The sequence below is a fragment of the Podarcis melisellensis genome, assembly GCF_964234715.1.
Source record: "Podarcis melisellensis genome assembly, chromosome: 12".
Taxonomy (NCBI): Eukaryota; Metazoa; Chordata; class Lepidosauria; order Squamata; family Lacertidae; genus Podarcis; species Podarcis melisellensis.
The window spans coordinates 59,918,808-59,937,833 of NC_138544.1; the positions used below are offsets into that span (position 1 = coordinate 59,918,808).

At 45.4% G+C, this 19,026-nt stretch overlaps 3 protein-coding genes across 7 annotated transcripts in view; 1 reads left to right on the plus strand and 2 right to left on the minus strand.

Annotated features, from left to right (window-relative positions):
• LOC309381150 (uncharacterized protein) overlaps window positions 1-17,523 on the minus strand; it is a 74,961-nt gene extending 57,438 nt beyond the window's left edge. The window contains exons 1-6 of one of the 2 annotated variants that reach the window (XM_081931716.1): window positions 17,154-17,523; window positions 12,615-13,256; window positions 12,349-12,430; window positions 11,270-11,352; window positions 10,434-10,560; window positions 6,761-9,800 (exon numbers count right to left, since the gene is read on the minus strand). In XM_081931716.1, coding sequence (XP_081787842.1) covers window positions 8,311-9,800; window positions 10,434-10,560; window positions 11,270-11,352; window positions 12,349-12,430; window positions 12,615-13,031 — 2,199 coding nt within the window. In that variant the 5' untranslated portion in view covers window positions 13,032-13,256; window positions 17,154-17,523 and the 3' untranslated portion in view covers window positions 6,761-8,310. Of the gene's footprint in view, window positions 1-6,760; window positions 9,801-10,433; window positions 10,561-11,269; window positions 11,353-12,348; window positions 12,431-12,614; window positions 13,257-17,153 lie in introns of those variants that run through there. The other variant, XM_081931717.1, reaches the window with a different exon arrangement.
• LOC309381154 (uncharacterized protein) overlaps window positions 1-19,026 on the minus strand; it is a 111,951-nt gene that overhangs the window by 34,778 nt on the left and 58,147 nt on the right. The gene's annotated exons all lie outside the window — the stretch shown is intronic.
• LOC309353204 (zinc finger protein 213-like) overlaps window positions 1-19,026 on the plus strand; it is a gene marked incomplete at its 3' end in the record, with an annotated part of 83,101 nt that overhangs the window by 24,381 nt on the left and 39,694 nt on the right. The gene's annotated exons all lie outside the window — the stretch shown is intronic.

Genomic DNA, 19,026 nt, shown 5'->3' on the forward strand with positions numbered 1-19,026 from the left:
GTTTCTTGTATGCCCATTCTCCACATATCCACCACAACCATCGGGTCTGAGGTTTTTGGTACGTGGAGTACAGAAGGCGAAAATATCAAAAGAGGTAGAGAGTTCACAGTGCAGTATGTTAGATTGCCTTTTTTTGTCACAGTTATGTTCCACACCACTTTCCATGCATAAATAAAAGGAGGTGCACAGGGCAAGGTATTCCGAGTTCGATACGTAGTACCGTTTGCCCAGGTTTGACTATTCTTAATATAATCCCAAGTATAGTGGCAATGAGAAGAGCCTATCATGGTAGGGTCAGCTGCATCTGATGATTTATGCACACAGATTTCCCCTTGCACAGGTATAACTCGTATTGGTTTAGTTGAGTTCCAACCGGGGAAATTCTGTACTTCTGTTTGGTGTGGCATTTCGCTTACCATACCAATGGCACTTAATGGTATTGGTAATAAGGGCATACCTCCCTCTGAATCATCTGGCCCAAGAGAGCAAACAAGGCAATTAGTCCTATTTGCAACATTGGCTATCATCTCAGCTAAGCCTACCCACATATTGTGGTCATGGCGGAATCCATATTTAGCAAATTTGGTCAGATTCATGGACCCTTCCCCTTCCCAAGGGATCAGGATTAATAATAAAATCATGTTGATGTCTAGCATATGCATTCCTTCCACAAAAGATTACCTTATTGTGATAGCAAATAATTATTAGTCCCAATATAATTCCCCCAGTGACAGAAATGGGGAACCACCAAGACCAAAACATATATCCCAAGGATCCCCAATGTGTAATATCACTTATAATTGTTCCACAAGGGGGCAGTCAATCAATTGTATAAGAGAATCTTCCCGTTCACAATTGCTGGTTTAGACGCTCCTCAAGCTTCAGGCGTGCGCAGGTCAGCCAGCTTCCAGGTTGTGGCTGCAGCAGGCCGGTCGTCAAATGTTGCCCGTGACCTAACCCGCTCCCGGTAGGGCTAGATACAGGGGTTTTTGGAGAGAGTCAGTTTTAAAGGATTAGAGGGGTCACCTTTGCATGTCCAACTGCCTTCAGACTTCTTTAAACGAGAGTGATGAATCCAGGGGGTCACCTCAGCTACCTTCACCGCTGTTAGAATAGAGAGCAGGACGGTGTAAGGTCCACGCCACTTAGGTGCAAGTGGATCACGTTTCCACTCTTTCACCCATATGCTATGCCAGCCTGGAGCTGATGAATCGGCTTGGCAATGCTGCACGGCGTGTGCTTGAGGGCCCACCTGTTAAGATAAAAAAAACAAACAAACACGGGAGAGAGACAAAAACACGGGAGAGATTGCACTTGTCCCTGTGTCACATGGTCTCCTATTTGTTTGAGGTCAGTTGGAATATCCTGAACAAAGGAGGGCGGCCTCCCATACAGGAGCTCAAAAGGTGACAACTTAAGTCTTTTTGTGGGTGCGCACCGAACATGAAACAGTGTTATGGGTCAGCAAGCACATGGGGATATTAAAGCAGCCTGTGCTTTTCCTTTGCAGGCTTGGCACAGCCCGGCCTGGTCCCTGGGGTGCAGGGCCGTAAGAGATGGAGGCAGGCTGGGCCCTCTCCCTCCTGGGTGAAGCACCTGCCGGAAGCCTCGTGGCAATCATCCCCCCCCCCGGGGGCACACGCAACAGACACTGGGGCCAACGGAGCGTGGTGGGTTAGGGTGGCAAATGCCTCTCTGAGCTCCGCAGAAAAGCTGAACTTGCACCAGAGCCGCCTCTGACCCACATAATGGGCTATTGCCAGCTTGTATTTTAGGGAGCTGGTTTCTTGTTTTCAGCCTTGCAGCAGCAGTACCCGACTGCACACACTTAATGTGATCTCACAACAATCCTAGGAGGTAGGCCATGGTTATTCCCATTGTAGAAGAGAGGAGAAACGGAGTGATATAATGCCAGCAGTAGTATAAATATGTCCCCATACATGCACCATACAAATAAAGAGTGGACACATAGTCCTACAGATACAACCGGCCCTTTGAGGGTGACCAAACTGTTGATGCGGCCCCCGATGAATTTGAGTTTGACACCCCTGCTTTAGACATATTAGTGGGCTTCTGGCATGCCCTGCAGATGCCTTGCACAAGTGTCTGGCGGTAGGTAGTAAGCCTGGCCAGGTGAATTGCATTGTTTGGATCCCAATTAGGATCTTCCAAGGGAAAGTTGTCCTGGAGATGATGGTCAATATTATAAATATTTCCCACTCTGGCCTGCTCACGCAAATATATCTGTGCCTTTTCAATTATGTCTCTCCTTTCCTCAGTGGTGAAAAGAGTATTCAGGAGCTGGCGACAATCTGTCCAAATAGGACTATTACTATTGAGGTCACCAAGTCCATCATAGCCTGAGGTTTTTCTGCGAAAGATGGGGTGTTTTCCAATTCATCAGATCTGTAGTTGTGAATGGAATACATTGCAGGGTCGAAGTTCGAGGTGGCCGTGGTCCAGGTTGCCCATTAACCAGCACAGGCTCCTCAAGTGCATCAAATACTCTTCTAAGAGGGGCTACTACGTGACCTTTTTCTTCACTTTGCTCTAGGGGCCTCAAATCATAGGGGATGGTATTTGTCCCAAGGCGTTCTTTTAGCAGCTTTATACGCCTGGCTGTATTGCTTGCTGACCGATTAAGGTCTCCCTGTAACTTCTGTAATAATTCTCTAGGACTTGGATGTACAGGGGTTTGGGGTAGGCAATCAGTTGTTCCACTAAAAGAGACTGTAGATGGAGTTCTACTGGGACTCACAGGTGGAATAACCACTTCTGCTTGGGCTTCATTATAGGACTCCAATGCCTCCTGAAGATATTTATCATAATCTATCAAGGAATCAAGCTCTGTGACTCCACCCCCATTATTCATTCCAGTTTCTTGCCTTGGGGTTACAACTGGTGGAGTGTTTGGATTAGGCTCCCTTCGTTGTGGAGCATAGGGTGGAGGTGGAAGCACCTCTTCCTCTGGTCCCTCAAAATGGGTTTGAGTTTATTTGGCAAGATTCCTTTCCTAGCTTCGGCTTTTACAGCCAATAATTTGCATCGTTGGACTTTGCATTCCCTTATCCATGGAGGATTTTTTTTTTTTTTTTTAATGTGCTCAGCCAGGAATCTATATATGAAAATTGTTCTGGGCACCCTCCAGTTTCTTTGGTGATGTTAGACCAAAGTTTGCTTACTAAATTTATATCAAAGGTTCCCTGGGATGGCCATCCAGTACTTTGTTTTGGCTACCCTAATTCACATAACGTTCTCAAGCGCTCTGGCGTCATTTTGACTCCATATGCCCCTGAGAAGGCTTTCTTAAAATTATTTAACATACATTCAAGAGGTGTATTTCCCCCTTTGAACCCCCAACTCCCATTGTATGGCCCTGTGAAGTATCCACTCAGTCACTCACACACACGCCTTACTGGGAAACGAAGTAGTACTCACTCCACACTTAGGTCAGCTACACATTGTACTTTCTCACACATGCAATGCGCTAGATACTTCAACCACACTCTACCTCCCAATCTTCCCTTTGCCCTACACCAGATCACCATCTGATGTACCCAGCCACCTAGCGTACTCAGTTCCCCTTTACTGAGACGCAGAAGTTTGATCAGGACTTCTCTTCCTCCCAATTAATTGGAGGGCCAAAACCCCTTAGTGCACTTACCCTTAGCTGGTTGCCTGTTTATTTCTCTGGTCCCCCCCGGTCCGTCGCCGTCAGTGGGCAGGGTATCAGACAGACGAGACTTCTGCGTTCCCCCTGGAAAAATTTACCAGTGCGCGCTGGGAAGCAGTTTAGAGATCCTCTCTCTTGTACCCTGTCCAATAGGGCGAAGGGGCTGCGTTCCAGCAGACCACTTATCCGAGTCGCAGGCACCATAAAATGTAGCACCCTGCTTGTGGTTAACGCTTAGCTGGAATGAAATATTCAACGCAGCAACAGAGAAATTAAAATAATAATTTATTTGTCAGACAAATAAATGAGAGGCTCAGTGGTATATGGTTACCAAGCTCTGGCCTGCCTCCTGCCATTATGGCCAGCACTTATATTCCCTTAATCCAGCCCCCTTTGCTCCTCCTGGGGCTGCCTCTGTTCAATCAGCCTGGTTGGATTTCCTATTGGCTGATTGCTATAACTAATCACAAAAAGATACACCCATATCCTCCTATCCTTATAAGGGAGACAAAGAGCTATATATTTGACATATAAGTAATAATATATCTTACATGGAATCTTAATTACCAGCTCACCTCTTGCCCTATTGCCTTCTAAAACAAATGTTTAATCTTACATTTTTATGTTCAACAGATGTCAAGGATCTTGAGTTCACATCAACATTGAAAGATTTCCTTCATTTAAGGTTTCTAAACAAATGCCTGACAACTATATATCAGAAGTGTTCGATGGCGTCTCCTGTCTGGCAAGGGGGGCTAGGCTCATTTGCCCCTCTGGTCTCCTATTGCAATATGACTCTATGAATCTAGCATTTCTTAAATCCTTTGCATAATTACATTTAAGCCAATATATTTAAGCTATTATATTTCATACATTATCATAGGTAGCCTTTTAAAAGAATAAAGCTTCTCAAAGTAAAAAGGAAGGAACTCAGTAAAAAACAGCTTTTAAAAAGAAACCTCTTCTGTGTACACCCCTCCTTTCACCCCCCTTTCCAGCCTAAAAATAAAGTAAAAAGAAGCTTCTTCTCCAGCCAAGTCAGTTGTCTTTTTCACTGCTCTTGGCCTTTCAACCTTAGGAAGAAGATATGGCTCATTTTACTGGGAGGCACATTGGTATTATTTTACTATTTACCCATTCTTAATTGTGTTTTTTCAGCCTTGGGGCAGCATATGTAATTTCCCCTTTTTTTTTATGACTTTGAGAATTGTTTTTCTACTATAAATCAATGGGGCCCTCTTGTCTTAGGAGAAAACCTCTTGCCAAGGTTTTTTCTGCCTGGCATGAAACCTTTGAAAATCTAAGCCCATTTAATTTAGGAACCTGATCAAGATATAAGCCAATATAAGTCCTGATTAAAAATGCAGTCTATATTCAGATGCCACACTACCACAATCCTCACCAACACAGCTCCAGTTTTGCTTCACTGTTAAGCGATGTATTTTAGTGTCAATATTTGCATGTTCTTTTTCTTCCAATAGTGAGTGCAAAAGACCAATGTCTGTTGCGACATAGCCTCCTTTGAATGTGTATATGTACCTGGGCTTCACAGCCTAACCTACCTCACAGGGTCAGATTAAATGAGGAGGGGGAGAGCAATGTAGCCCCACCTCAAGCTCCTTGGAGAAAAAAGTGGTACATAAATGCAATAAATGAATTTCAATAGGGACAAATGTCAGATTCTGCACTTAGGCAGGAAGAACCAGCTGCAGGGGAAATCTGCCTTGGCGACAGTACATGTGAAAAGGATCTAGGGGTCTTAGCAGACCACAAGCTGAACATGAGTCCACAATGTGATTTCTTGGATACTTGAAGCCCCTTAAGAGTAACGTATCTTCATACTTCAAAATAGTTTTAGCCCTTTTATTTTTTGTTGAATATTCATTAATTCGTATCCAATTCCATAGCTTCCGAACCCATTCCTGTAGGCCGTGATGTATCATGCTAATTTAGAAATACCATTCCTTCGATTTCAGCTTCTTCCATTCCACTTGGTGTGTCCAAAACAGTAATTCCTGGAGGTTTGTTCCATGAATTGGTGATTCTCCGTTCAGATTTGCTCCCCACTTGAGCCAAGGTGCACAGCTTTGGTCTGAGTCTTTACTGGGTTTTTCACCAAACACCCCCTTTAGTCTGTCTGTCATCACAGAGAACTCTTATCTGAACACTTCACCCCTAACATAGCAAAGGAGGAGGTGTGCAGTGGAATGCAACTCATAGATGATAGATGATAGATAGATAGATGATAGATAGATAGATAGATAGATAGATAGATAACAAGGGTTCCCAGGTAACTTTGTGTACATAAATGCATGATTTCAAACGTTCCTATTTCTTTTTTTCTAATAGTTTATTTATTTTATTACATTTCAGGGCGATACACAACATAAATATACAATATAAAAACACCAAGTGCATGATGATAAAAACAAGAACAGGAAACAAATAATGAACACCCCACCTTTTCCCCCAACTGTAACAAAGAGTAAAGGTAAAGGGACCCCTGACAGTCGTGGCCGACTCTGGGGTTGCGGCGCTCATCTCGCTTTATTGGCCAAGGGAGAAGGCGTACAGCTTCCAGGTCATGTGGCTAACATGACTAAGCTGCTTCTGGCGAACCTGAGCAGTGCACGGAAACGCCGTTTACCTTCCTGCCGGAGTGGTACCTATTTATCTACTTGGACGTGCTTTCAAACTGCTAGGTTGGCAGAAGCAGGGACCGAGCAACGGGAGCTCACCCCGTCGCGGGGATTCCAACCACCAACCTTCTGATCGGCAAGTCCTAGGCTCGGTGGTTTAACCCACAGCGCCACCCGCATCCCTAACAAGGGGTATTATAAGGCTGTTCCTTTACTGCTAATCTACCCAATGCAACACTGCTTCAAAACAACCACTACTTTCACCCTCCACCTGTCTCTACTGAAGCGACTATAGACCATCTCAGGAGAGCTGCTCCCTGCCTTGCAGGCCTTTTCCCACCTGGCCTGGGAGGACTGATGGACTGACTCCAGCTGCAATGGCTGAGCCTGTTAAACAGTCTCTGGGGCTTAGGGGCTTTTTGGGTGAGGGGTTGTCACTGTCGAGTTTTTTTGTATCTTTATTATCTTTATTATTTTACTATTTATTGAATTTATATACCGCCCTATACCCAGAAGTCTCAGGGCGGTTCACATAAAAAGATCACAGTATATAAAATAAAAATAAAAGCAATAATCTAATAATACTCCCCCCAAAAAGAGCTACATTTTAAAAGGGTATTGGATGTTAACCAAAGGCCTTGGTTAAAAATGACCTCTTTTGCCTGGCACCTAAAGGTGTATAATGAAGGTGCCAGGTGAACTTCCCTGAGGAGAGCATTCCACAGACAGGGAGCCACTGCAGAGAAGGCCCCATTCTTGTGTTGCCACCCTCCGGACCTCTCAAGGAGGAGGCACACGAAGGAGGGACTCAGAAGATGATCTCAGGGTCCGGGTGGGTTCATATGGGAAAAGGCAGTCCTTGAGGTATTCTGGTCCTGAGCCATTTAAGGCTTTATAGGTCAAAACTAACACTTTGAATTGGGCCCGGAAACTAATTGGTAGCCAGTGCAGTCGGACCAGGATCGGTGTAAGATGCTCAAACTGTCTTGCTCTGGTAAGCAACGTGGCTGCTGAATTCTGTACCAGCTGAAGTTTCCGAACCGAATCTTTATCTTAGATCTTGTTGTGATTTATGTGAAAACTGCTCAGTTTGGTGCTTTCAAACTTGGAGCCAATAATCTCTGACTTTAGCATTCCTAACCCTCCCTCCCACTCCCTAGCTAAAATTTCCTTAAAACCACCATTCTACTTACTTACCACTATTACATTAATTACTTTGATACAGGTGTATACAACTTTAAATACAAAGCACCAGAACACTGCACACAAACATTAAGGAGATGCACAAGCATGCAAATTTTCCAAGAGTGTTACTAGAGAGCAAGTGATTAGGTATAGTGATAAGGGCTTCAGGAACCCTGGGAGACTTGGGTTCAAATCCCAATTTGGCCATGAAGCTGAATAAATGAATTTCAAATAGGACAAATGTTAGGTTCTGCAGTTAGGCAAGAAGAACCAGTTGCACAAATATAAGGTGGAGTATCCTGGCTTGCCACAAGCTGATCATGAGACAACAAAGTGATGCAGCAGCAAATTCACTTAATGCTATTCCAGGCTGCATCAACAGAAGTCTAGTGTCCCGATCAAGGGAAGTAATAGGACCAATCTATTCTGCCTTCCTCAGACCACAACTGGAATCCTTTGTTCAGTTCTGGGCACCACAATTTAAGAAGGAGATTGACAAGTTGGAATGTGTTCTGAGGAGGGCGACCAAGATGATCAAGGGTCTGGAAACCAAGCCTGATGAGGAACAGTAAAGGTATTTAGGTATGTACTGAAAAACAGAAGAGATGGTAGGCATCCTCAAATATCTAAAAATCTATCACATAGAAGATAGAGCAAACTTGTTTTCTCCTGCTCTGGAGGGTCGGACATGAACCAATGGATTCAGGTTACAAGAAAGCAGATTCCAACTAAAAATGAGGGGAAAGGTTCTGACGGTAAGAGGTGAATTGGACCAGATAGCACTGGGTCCCTTCCGACTACAATTCTTTGATTCTACCCGATGTGAGTTCTTTGATGGGAAATGAGATGGGTTCTCTGACTGAACCTCTTTCCGCATTTCAAGCACTGATAGGGTTTCTCCCCTGTATGAGTTCTTTCATGGGAAGTGAGATGGGCACTCTGACTGAATCTTTTCCCACATTTCAAGCACTGATAGGGTTTCTCCCCTGTGTGAATTCTTTGATGGGAAGTGAGACTTTCTTTCCGACCGAAGCCCTTTCCACATTCCAAACACTGAAACGGTTTTACCTCACTGTGAATATATGTATGTCGACGGAAGTTTGTGATTGTATTAAAGCTCTTTCCACATTCCAGACACTGATATGGTACCTCCCCTGTGTGAATAATTTGATGGGAAATGAGGCTTAATTTTTGGGTGAAGCTCTTTCCACATTCCAAGCACTGATAGGGTTTCTCCCTGCTGTGAATTCTTTGATTTGAAGAGAGACTTTCCTTCTGATCGAACATCTCTGAACTCTCCAAATATTGATATGGCTTCTCCACTGTGTGGATTTGGTTGTGGTCTCCCTTAAGATTAGAACCCGCAATGAAGCTCTTTCCATATTCCAAACACTGAAATGGTTTCTCCCCAATATGAAATATTTTGTGCGAAGAGAGTTTGGCACTATGACTGAAGCTCTTCCCACAATCCAAGCACTGATAGAGTTTCTTCCCTGTATGAATTCTTTGATGGCCCTTGAGATGGGAACTCTGACTGAAACTTTTCCCACATTCTGAGCAGAGATACGGTTTCTCCCCAGTATGAATTCTTTCATGGGATGTGAGATGGGCTCTCTTACTGAAGCTCTTTCCACATTCTGAGCAGAGATAAGGTTTCTCCCCAGTATGAATACTTTGATGGACCGTGAGACCAGGCCTGTGACTGAAGCACTTTCCACATTCCAAGCACTGATATGGTTTCTCCCCTGTATGGATTCTTTGATGGACCGTGAGACTGGAACTCGCATTGAAGCTCTTCCCACATTCCAAGCACTCATAGGGTTTCTCCCCTGTATGGATTCTTTGATGGGAAATGAGATTTGCTGTCCGGCTGAACTTCTTTCCACATTCCATGCACTGAAAGGGTTTCTCCCCGGTATGAAATCTTAGGTGGGAAGTTAGATTTGCACTCTGACTGAACCTTTTCCCACATTGCAAGCACTGATACGGTTTCTCTCCTGTATGAAATCTTTGGTGGGAAGTGAGATGGGTGCTCCGACTGAAACGCTTTCCGCATTCCAAGCACTGATATGGTTTCTCCCCAGTATGAAGAATCTGGTGGCCCTTGAGATGGGCACGCTGCCCAAAACTTTTTCCACATTCCAAGCACTGATATGGCTTATTCCCAATGGGAATGTTTTGAAGGGGAGTGGAATGGGAGCTCTGAAAGAGGCTCTCCCAGCAATCTGAATATATATATGGATTTTCCACTATTTGGATTTCGTCATGCTCTTCCTCGTTTTTAATTAGCAATTCATCACCACCTGCAACAAAGGGAGAAATTGATTAGATATTCTCAGGAAAAAATGCAGTCCCAAACATTTGAACAATGCTCATGAAGGCTTGTGATAGAGGAAGAACTGAAGGTCTTACCCCAGGGTTCACTGCTGTTGACTGGCAATACATATTTATTGATTTTGCTTGGCCCAGTCATATAATTTGTGCTATTTCAATTTTCAGTAATCTCGTTGGTCAACCAAAAATGTGGGAAGCATAAACCAAAACAAAAAATGTGACAGAATCTACTTCAAGTTCCCTAACAACTCTGAAGCCTACATTTAAAAGTGCAGGGCAGTTCAGGCCAGCCTATTTAGAGTTCAAGAAGACAGATAATTCAAGGGTAGCTGTGGGGGTGTCAGAATCACATAAAGATATGTACAGTGGAGGCTCGGGTTGTGAACGTGATCCGCGCGGGTTGAGATTTGGCGCTTCTGTGTAAAGCGTGATTTAGCACTTCTGCGCATGCGCAACCTCCAAAACCTAGAAGTAACCCATTCCGGTACTTCCACGTTTCGGCGGTCCGTAACCCAAAAAAATGCAACCTGAAGTGGCTGTAACCCGAGGTATGACTGTATCGCATTTCAAAACAGATATTATGATCAAATGGGCAGTCTTACTGAGAGAGTCCAGGATCCCACGATTCTCCTCCATGACTTCTTTATGCAGAGCTCTCTGGTCAGGATCCAGCAAGGCCCATTCCTCGTCCGTGAAATAAACAGCTATATCTTCAAAGCACACTGGACCCTAAAAGAAGAAGAAAAATGTCTTGCTGTCAGACAGCACGAAGATTATCTTCCACATGTCGTTCTGCTGTTTTCTGCCTGTTAACTGATATGTAGTTTTAATGGGATTGTTTTGCTGTACATTTTAACTATGGATGCTTATTTGAACGTCTTAATGGAATTCTCTTATTGTATATTTTAACGATGGGTATTAAACTTGGGGTAAATGGGTAGAACTCCATGTGGGGTTCCTCAAAGCATTTTGTCTGTGCAAGTTTGCCAAACGGAGGGGTCTCCTCTTTGCTCTCCCTGTGCCCTTTTCTGGGCAGGGGAGAACCTTCCTGATGCCCTAATGCCAACTTCAAAGGGCACATGTGGGCACAGGGGAAAGTGGGGGGGGGGCGAGGAAGCTCCATTGTGTAACCGATGGGGCTGCTTAGGTGAATCCTGGCCACTTTCGTATGGTTTGTCAACTGCTTAGAAGCTTTTTTAGCATTAAATGATAAACTTATAAATAAAACTGAAGCTACTGATAAATAACACTAGCAACGTTCATAAGGCTAGTGAACATGAGGTGGTTGTTCATCATTCTCAGCACATAAACCTCCTGGAATGGCATTTTAAGCCTTTGACAGAAGACAAGAGATGAGCCAAAGCGATTCGTTGAGGCCCAGAGAACCCTGGCTGCCCCCTCTCTCGGCCTCCTTCCCCCAAACAATCCTTCTCCCTACCTGGTCCGGTTCCAGAGCTGCTGCTTCCCCTCCACCAGCATAAGAAGATGGATGAGGAAGTCTTGCCAGCACCCTTGTGTCACCTGGCGGAGGTAAGTAGGGAGCCATGAGTGAAGCAGGGCATCTCTAACTACAGCTTGGCCATAGAAAAAGCCTCACCTGCTGCATGCACTGGCCTGTTTGTAGCCATTTCGTATTTAAGCTGTGTAAAAATACATAATAATAATAACAATAACAATAATATTAGTAGTATTATTTATACCCTGCCCATCTGACTGGGTTTCCCCAGTCACTCTGGGTGGCTTACAGTATATTTAAAACATAATAAAGCATCAAACATTAAAAACTTCCTGATACAAGGCTTCCTTCAGATGTCTTCTAAAAGCTGTATAGTTCGTTATCTGCTTGACATCTAAAGGGAGGGTGTTCCACAGGGAGGGTGTCACTACTGAGAAGGCCCTCCCTGGTTCCCTGTTGCTTCACTTCATGCAGGGGGGGAACTGCCAGAAGATCCTCGGAGCTGGACCTCAGTGTCCAAGCTAAGGGATGGGGGTGAAGAGGCCATTTAGGGCTTTAAAGGTCAGTACCGATACTTTGAATTGTGCTCGGAAACATACAGGGAGCCAATGTAGGTCTCAGGACCGGTGTTATGTGGTCTTGGCAGCCACTTCCAGTCACCAGTCTAGCTGCCACATTCTGGATTAATTGTATTTTCCAGGTCACCTTCAAAGGTAGCCCCCTGTAGTGTGAATTGCAGTAGTCCAAGTGGGAGATAACCAGAGCATGCACCACTCTGGCAAGACAGTCCGTGGGCAGGTAGGGTCTTATCCTGCGTATCAGATGGAGCTGGTAGACAGCCGGACTGGACACAGAATTGACCTGCACCTCCATGGACAGCAGTGAGTCCAAAATGACTCCCAGGCTGCGCACCTGGTCCTTCAGAGGCACAGTTACCCCATTCAGGACCACACCTGCCCACCCCGTCCCCCCAAAACAGTACTTCTGTCTTGTCAGGATTCAACCTCAATCTGTTAGCTGCCATCCATCCTCCAGCTGCCTCCAGACATATTCCACCTTACCCAGTGGCCTCTCTCTGGTGTCCAATGGCGTCCTCTCTGCATCAGAAGAATCTAAGGCCATTTCTGCAAACGGATCCTTTCCCTGAAAGAGGAAGGTTTAAAAACAGAGAATGCAGAGAATTAGAAAAAAGGCAGATGTAAACCCTAACCCTAAACTTCCTTGAATGCTTTCCAAAAAAAAGGATATGCCATTATTAGAAAATTAGGGGGTACTCTCCCTCCTGTTCAGAGCCCCTTGGGAGTATCCAGAGGAAAGTCTTTCTCACCTGCTTTCTCTCCACCTGCTTCCTCTCCTCTGCCTGACTCAGGAGGAATCCTTCGGTCAGGGCCACCGCCTGGGAACTGGTCTCCGCTCCACATTCCCTCACCCAGCTCTCCATCTCCGGCGGAAGGACAGCCAGGAACTGCTCCAAGATCACCAGGTCCAGCATCTCAGCTTTCGTAAGCCTTTCTGGCTTCAGCCACTGATGGTCAAAGCGGGAGAATCGACCACAAACCTCTCGGGGTCCATCAGTCTCCTGGTGGCACAACTGCCTGAACTGTTGGCTCTGCACATCTGAGCAGAGAATGTCCTCCTCACCCAGGATCTTCTGCATGGAGCTTTCCCAGAATCCCCCACTGCTCCCAGTTTGGACAGCATAATCTCTTCCTCCTTCTGGGCCAGCTGAGTCTTGCTCATCCATCTGGGCTCTCAGGAATCCCTCAAGAGATTGGAAGGAATCCTTTGGTCTTCTGCCAAGTTCTGTCTGTCCTAAGTAGAGCTGCTAGCAAATTCTACAAAAGGAAATACATTGTACCATAATAAAATTCATACACGGTCTGGAGAACAAATAGGTTCCCTGAAGAAGAATGGAGGAGTCTTGCTAGGAAACAGCCTGGTCTCCACATCCCAGACTCTGAGCTTTCTCCTGCAAAAAAAGGGAAGATGTAAGTTTCTAGCTCTTGGAAGGAAAGTTACTATGCAAAATGTGCAGGTAACAGAAGGGATTTCTGTTAAATGAATCATCCTACTTGTGCCTTCCTTTCAGTGTTATCAATGAATGAATGGCATCAAACTGAGATTGGCAGGCGACCCTCTTGGTCATTTCAACACCCTCAGAGTTTGAAGTGTGGTGTGACCCAAAGAGGGCATCCTGGGGGTGGCTCTCAGGTTGGGAAATTCCCTCCCCAGAGGTGTGTCTGGCTCCTTCCCCTCTTCACCAAGGCCTCTGACACCTAAGACAATCCGGACCCATCCTATTCCTGTGGCTGTCATTTGTTTTAACTCTTTTTAAGATGGAATTTCACCTCTGATGAAACTTGTCCTGGGTAATAAATGGAACAGAGTAGCAGGCAAACCTCCCAGGAACACAGAACCAGGAACATGTTCAGTGTTGAGAACCAGGAAGCAGCATGAAAATGTCGTGGAAAGAGGCAGAATGGGGCAGGCTAAAAGGGGGGGCTGCTTGTACTAATAATAACAAGCTTTACAACAATAACATAAAGCCTCAAGTGGGGGGGGGGAGAAGCCTCAAGATACACATAGAATCTCAAGAAAGTGGGAGAGCCTGTTGGAATTGGAAATGTTCTCCCTCTGAGTTTTTGGCAGAACAAAGCGCACAAACATTACAGCATCATGAGAGAGAGAGAGAAATTATATAATGTTTATTGTTTTTCTATTTCACATTTTAGAATATTCATCTGAACAACCTTAAAATATCAGTGACTTCCCTTCTTCTCCTTCCATGGTTCAATTTGCAAAACATAAATCCCCACATATCTTATATAAACTAAACCATTCAGTATTTCATTATTACATCCATCATAACTTATTTACACTGTTGAATCTATCTTAATGCTGCCAACGTTTTCAAGTTTACACAATCCCCCCCCCCATATATTCCAGTCTTCTCTAAATGTATACAGTATTCCTTTTGTTCTCTTATTCTGTAAGTCTGCAAGCTGGGAATATTCCGTCAACTTGAGTTGCCATTCTTCTTTGGTTGGGACGTCAATAGCTTTCCATTTTGGGGCTAACAAAAAACGAGTGGCAATAGTACAACCTTTTTTAACACCTGGGAATTTCCATCTGAATTATCCCCAACAAAAAGGGCTCTAAAAGTACCTCTCCAAAAAACAAAAACAACAAAAACCCAAACATTTTTTTCATTATAAATTACTTCCCAATACTCTATTACTCTTTTACAAGACCACCACATATGATGGTCTTGTAAAATACCCTCAGGCTCATTAGATCTCCATCACGTAGCTGATTCAGTCTTGTACATCTTAGCAAGTCTACACAGAGTTAGATACCATCTGTGAATCATTTTCAGGTAGTTTTCTTTCAAGGAATAACATGCTGTGAACTTCAAATCGCTCTTCCATAGTTTTTACCAGAGATTCAAATCTATATTATGTCCTATATCTATTGCCCACTGTGTCATGGAAACTTTAACAAGCTTGTCTTTTGTTTCCCAATCTAATAACAGATTGTACATTTTAGGTAAGAGTTTTTCTTCATTTTGTAAAAGTTCTTTTTCAAAGCGTGAGCTTTGGTCCAAAAAACATTCTTTCCTGTCTGTTCTAAACATTTCATGTAACTGATGATATTGTAGCCAATCTGCCACATGGCTCCTTACACTTTCCACTGATTTCAGTTTAGGTTCCCCCTCTGCAGTTCCCCCTCTGTAAAATGCAGCAATTCCCTGTAAGTTGCCCATTGTCTGTCCATATTAATTCTCTTTCTTGTAATAGCCTCAATAGGAGAGAGCCATAAAGCTGTTTCCCTTTCCAGCAGATTTTTATATTTCTCCCTAACTCTATACCGATTCTTCCTAAGGATATAGTTAATAAAACTTCTATAAATTTTTGCCTTCCCATATCAAGACATGCAGGCCAGCTGAATTTTAAGTCATGACCTTCTAAATCCAGGATGTCTGTGTCCAGAAACACCATTTGGCTCAGTGTGGTTGATCTGCACCTTACATTGTTTTATTGGTAACATAAAATAAAAAAACCGACTCTGCCTCACACTTGACCTAAGCACAACTAACTCCAAGGGTTCCTGACTAGGCGTTTGGCCAGGAAATGTGGACTGTTACCTGTGAACTCTGCTCTCTCCTGTCTCCCCCTTTTCTGGTTTCGATTAAACCAATTCATGAACCAAGAACTCGTACACTAATAATGATCCAGGTGTTGTAGTCATTCCCATAAACTTATTGTGCGATTTTTGTGATGCACAGATGACAAGAGAACACTCGGTCTATTTCTTTGTATCCTTTATTCCTCCTGTGATCCTTGTTTATGAAACCCAATAAACCAGTATTCCAAAAAGGAAGGAAAAAGACAACACACACTCCCAGACCCCCATGTGTGTGGCATCTGCAAAGCTGGATTATCCCACTTTAGAGAGCACTGGCTTCCTCCTACCTAAGCATCCTGGGATCTGTACTTTCTTAAGGATGCTGAGAGCTGCCAGGAGCCACTCCCCAACAGTCTGTCCTGTGTGCCTGGGAATCCAGGGAACTATAGCTGATGGGGAGAGGGTCTTCCAGTAGCTACAGCAATGGGGGGAAGCTGCCTCTTTCACCCCCATCTCAGGTTCCTTTCCTCTCCTGCCTTGGATTCCTTGGATGGGGAGACCTACAGGGTTTCTCAGCAGGGCTTTCTGTTCAGCCTGCAAAGATCCTGGGGACACCTGAAAGGCTGCATGTGTCAAAGTCTGGAGAAGACCCCTGTGGGATGAATGGGTGGTGGGGAAAGCTTTCCTTCTAACTGAAGGACAAGGGAGGGTTCGCTTGCATCTGGAGAAACTCAGCATCAGAGTCCTGCACGATCAGGCCAATGGGACTTCCTATTGAGTCCCCCCTCCTGTTCTTACAGGGGCCTCTTCCAGGAAGCCCCCCCAGCAAGATCAGAGTGCAGGAGCAACTTTCTCCCTGCCTGTGGTTTTCCAGCAACTGGAGTTCAGAGGCATCTGAACTGAGGGCCTTCTGGCGGTTCTTTCACTGCGAGAAGTGAGGTTACAGGAGACCAGGCAAAGGGCCTTCTCAGTAGTGGCGCCCGCCCTGTGGAACGCCCTCCCACCAGATGTCAAAGAGAACAACTACCTGACTTTTAGAAGACATCTGAAGGCAGCCCTCTTTAGGGAAGCTTTTAATGTTTGATGTATTACTGTATTTTAATATCTCCTCCTCCATCACTTTGGTAGCAGCAGCTAGGAGCAGATGCAGAGAATCTCCACCCTGGTGAAGATGCTTCAAAGCTCACTCTGGGACCAGAGAGGAAAGCGCACAGAACTGCCACCCACATCCCTCTCCTCCTCCCTGCATTGGCCTCCTCCTCCTCTTTGGAAAGCCGTCTGGATTGGTGCCCATCCCATCCTCCAGTGGGAGGGAGTTCCCTCGGTTTAACTCTTTGCCCCATGACGCAGCTCTTTCTTTTGTCTGCCCTCGACTTTCCAACATCGAATGGCAAACGTCAGGCTTTCATTGTTGTTGTTCTGCGTATCTTTTATGCCCGACTGTTTCCTTCTGGCTACAACCCCCGCTGACAAGTGTGACTGATTCACAAATCTGAAATGGGCTTATCTGCATTCCATGATGTTCTCCCCAAAATGGCAGCGTCTTGCCACCGTGGAAGAACAGAGTTGCAGAGCTCCTGCACACTCGCCCCCTCCCTATCGTTGCAGCGAGGAAGCGGGGAGGACCCTCTGCTTCCTGACTTGGGGGGCCCCCCATTGCCTCAGCTGAACAGCGCCCCCCCATGCATCGTTCCCCTGCAGCCCTGGGACCCCCCCGCCCCCACTTCTCCCCCAGACTCACCAGATCCCGGAATGCGCCACGGAGGCAGCGCTTGCGCCGCAGACAAGACAAAAAGCACCAGCCTCCCTTTGCGGGGACGGGCTTTGCAAGGAGGTGCTTTTGCTCCAAAGGACCTGCCCCCCCCCCCGCCTTTATTTCCTCTCCTCTCTAGTAATCCCGCTCGGCTCCGTTTAACCCTTGGCAAGCCGGGGGCACCAAGCTCACCCCTCTTCTTCCTCTCTCCAAAGCAGATCTGTGCATTGCGCACACCCGGAGGAGAGGCTTTATTGGGGGGGGGGACCCTCCTGGCTGCGCTCTGAGCTGCTCCCTCCCTTGGCCAGAAACAGAAGCAGGAGCAGCTGGCAGTGGGGGAAATGTGTGCAAGGAGCAGGGAACCCCTTGCTAGAATGCCAGAATAAGAGAGGTGGAGGGAAAGGAGCAGGGAAGCCCTCTCTGCAATTTGGAACCCCACTTTGCAAACTGTCACCATCGACCTGCTGAGCTTCCGCAAGGAGGGCACCTTCAGCATCATCCTCATCCTCATTTTTAATTTGTATACTGTCTTTCTATCTTACAGAACTCAAGGCGGTTTACAAGCTGAAGAAACAAAAAATGTACATCTTATAACAATCTAATGCAAGGCAAAAATGTGATAATAAAACAAAACTTTAAAACAAGCAACCTACATCAAAAAATGATTCAACGATCATTAAAAGGTTAAGGGACCCCTGACCATTAGGTCCAGTTGTGGCCGACTCTGGGGTTGCGGCCCTCATCTTGCTTTATTGGCCGAGGGAGCCAGCATACAGCCAGCATGTGGCCAGCATGACTAAGCCACTTCTGGCAAACCAGAGCAGCACACGGAAAGGCCGTTTACTTTCCCGCTGGAGCGGTACCTATTGATCTACTTGCACTTCATGCTTTCGAACTGCTAGGTTGGCAGGAGCAGGGACCGAGCAGGGGATTCGAACCGCTGTCCTTCTGATTGGCAAGTCCTAGGCTCTGTGGTTTAACCCACAGCGCCACCCACATCCCTTCAATGATCATTAGAATAGTATAAAATAATAATAATAATATCAACATATAAAAGTTAAACAGAAATCCACTCAACAGTTACACTAATTTCTAAACTATAATCAATAAAACAACGTCAAGCCACAGTACATAAAATAATACAAGACACATTGAGAAGCAGAGACTAGAGGGTGGGAGCAAGGCAGGTGGAAGGAGGCCTTGCCTGATGAAGTGTCCCCCCTCCCCCCTCAGGGACCTGGCTGGTGTCTCCTTGGAGCGACCTCCTCTCCAGGTGCCCATTGGACTCATACCGATCCCGGACCACGCTGGCCCACAACTGGAGAGATGTGTAAGGATACCTTGAGGTGGTGCACATGCTGCTTCTCAGCCCAGGTGCTCAGCACAGCTTACGGCAGGGGTTTCCAAACTCCCCCCACCACAAGCCACTTGGAAATTTCTGGCCACTTAATGATTTCATTCAGTTTATTGCAGCTTTTGTGGCAGAATCCCAGAATTGTAGAGTGGGAAGGGGCTCTGAAGATTTAGTCCAACCCCTGCAATGCAGGAATATGCAGCTCTCCCAGAACCCACGACCTCAATGTTATCAGCCCCAGCCAATGTTCTCTGCTAGAGGCTGCATGATATTTAATTGTATTTTTTTTATTGCTCCTTTTATATCTTACACATTGTAGTTTTTCATATTCCACAAAATTCAAAGTGCAATGCAATATAATATGCTGGATAAGATAAGGAACTAAAACACAACTAAAAAGCAATATGAATATTTACTGGGGTAGATGTAGCGTCTCCCATCTTCAGTGACAGAAAAGCAGGAACTATTTGTCTTCTTACTCCTCACTGAGATCTGGCAGAATGAAAT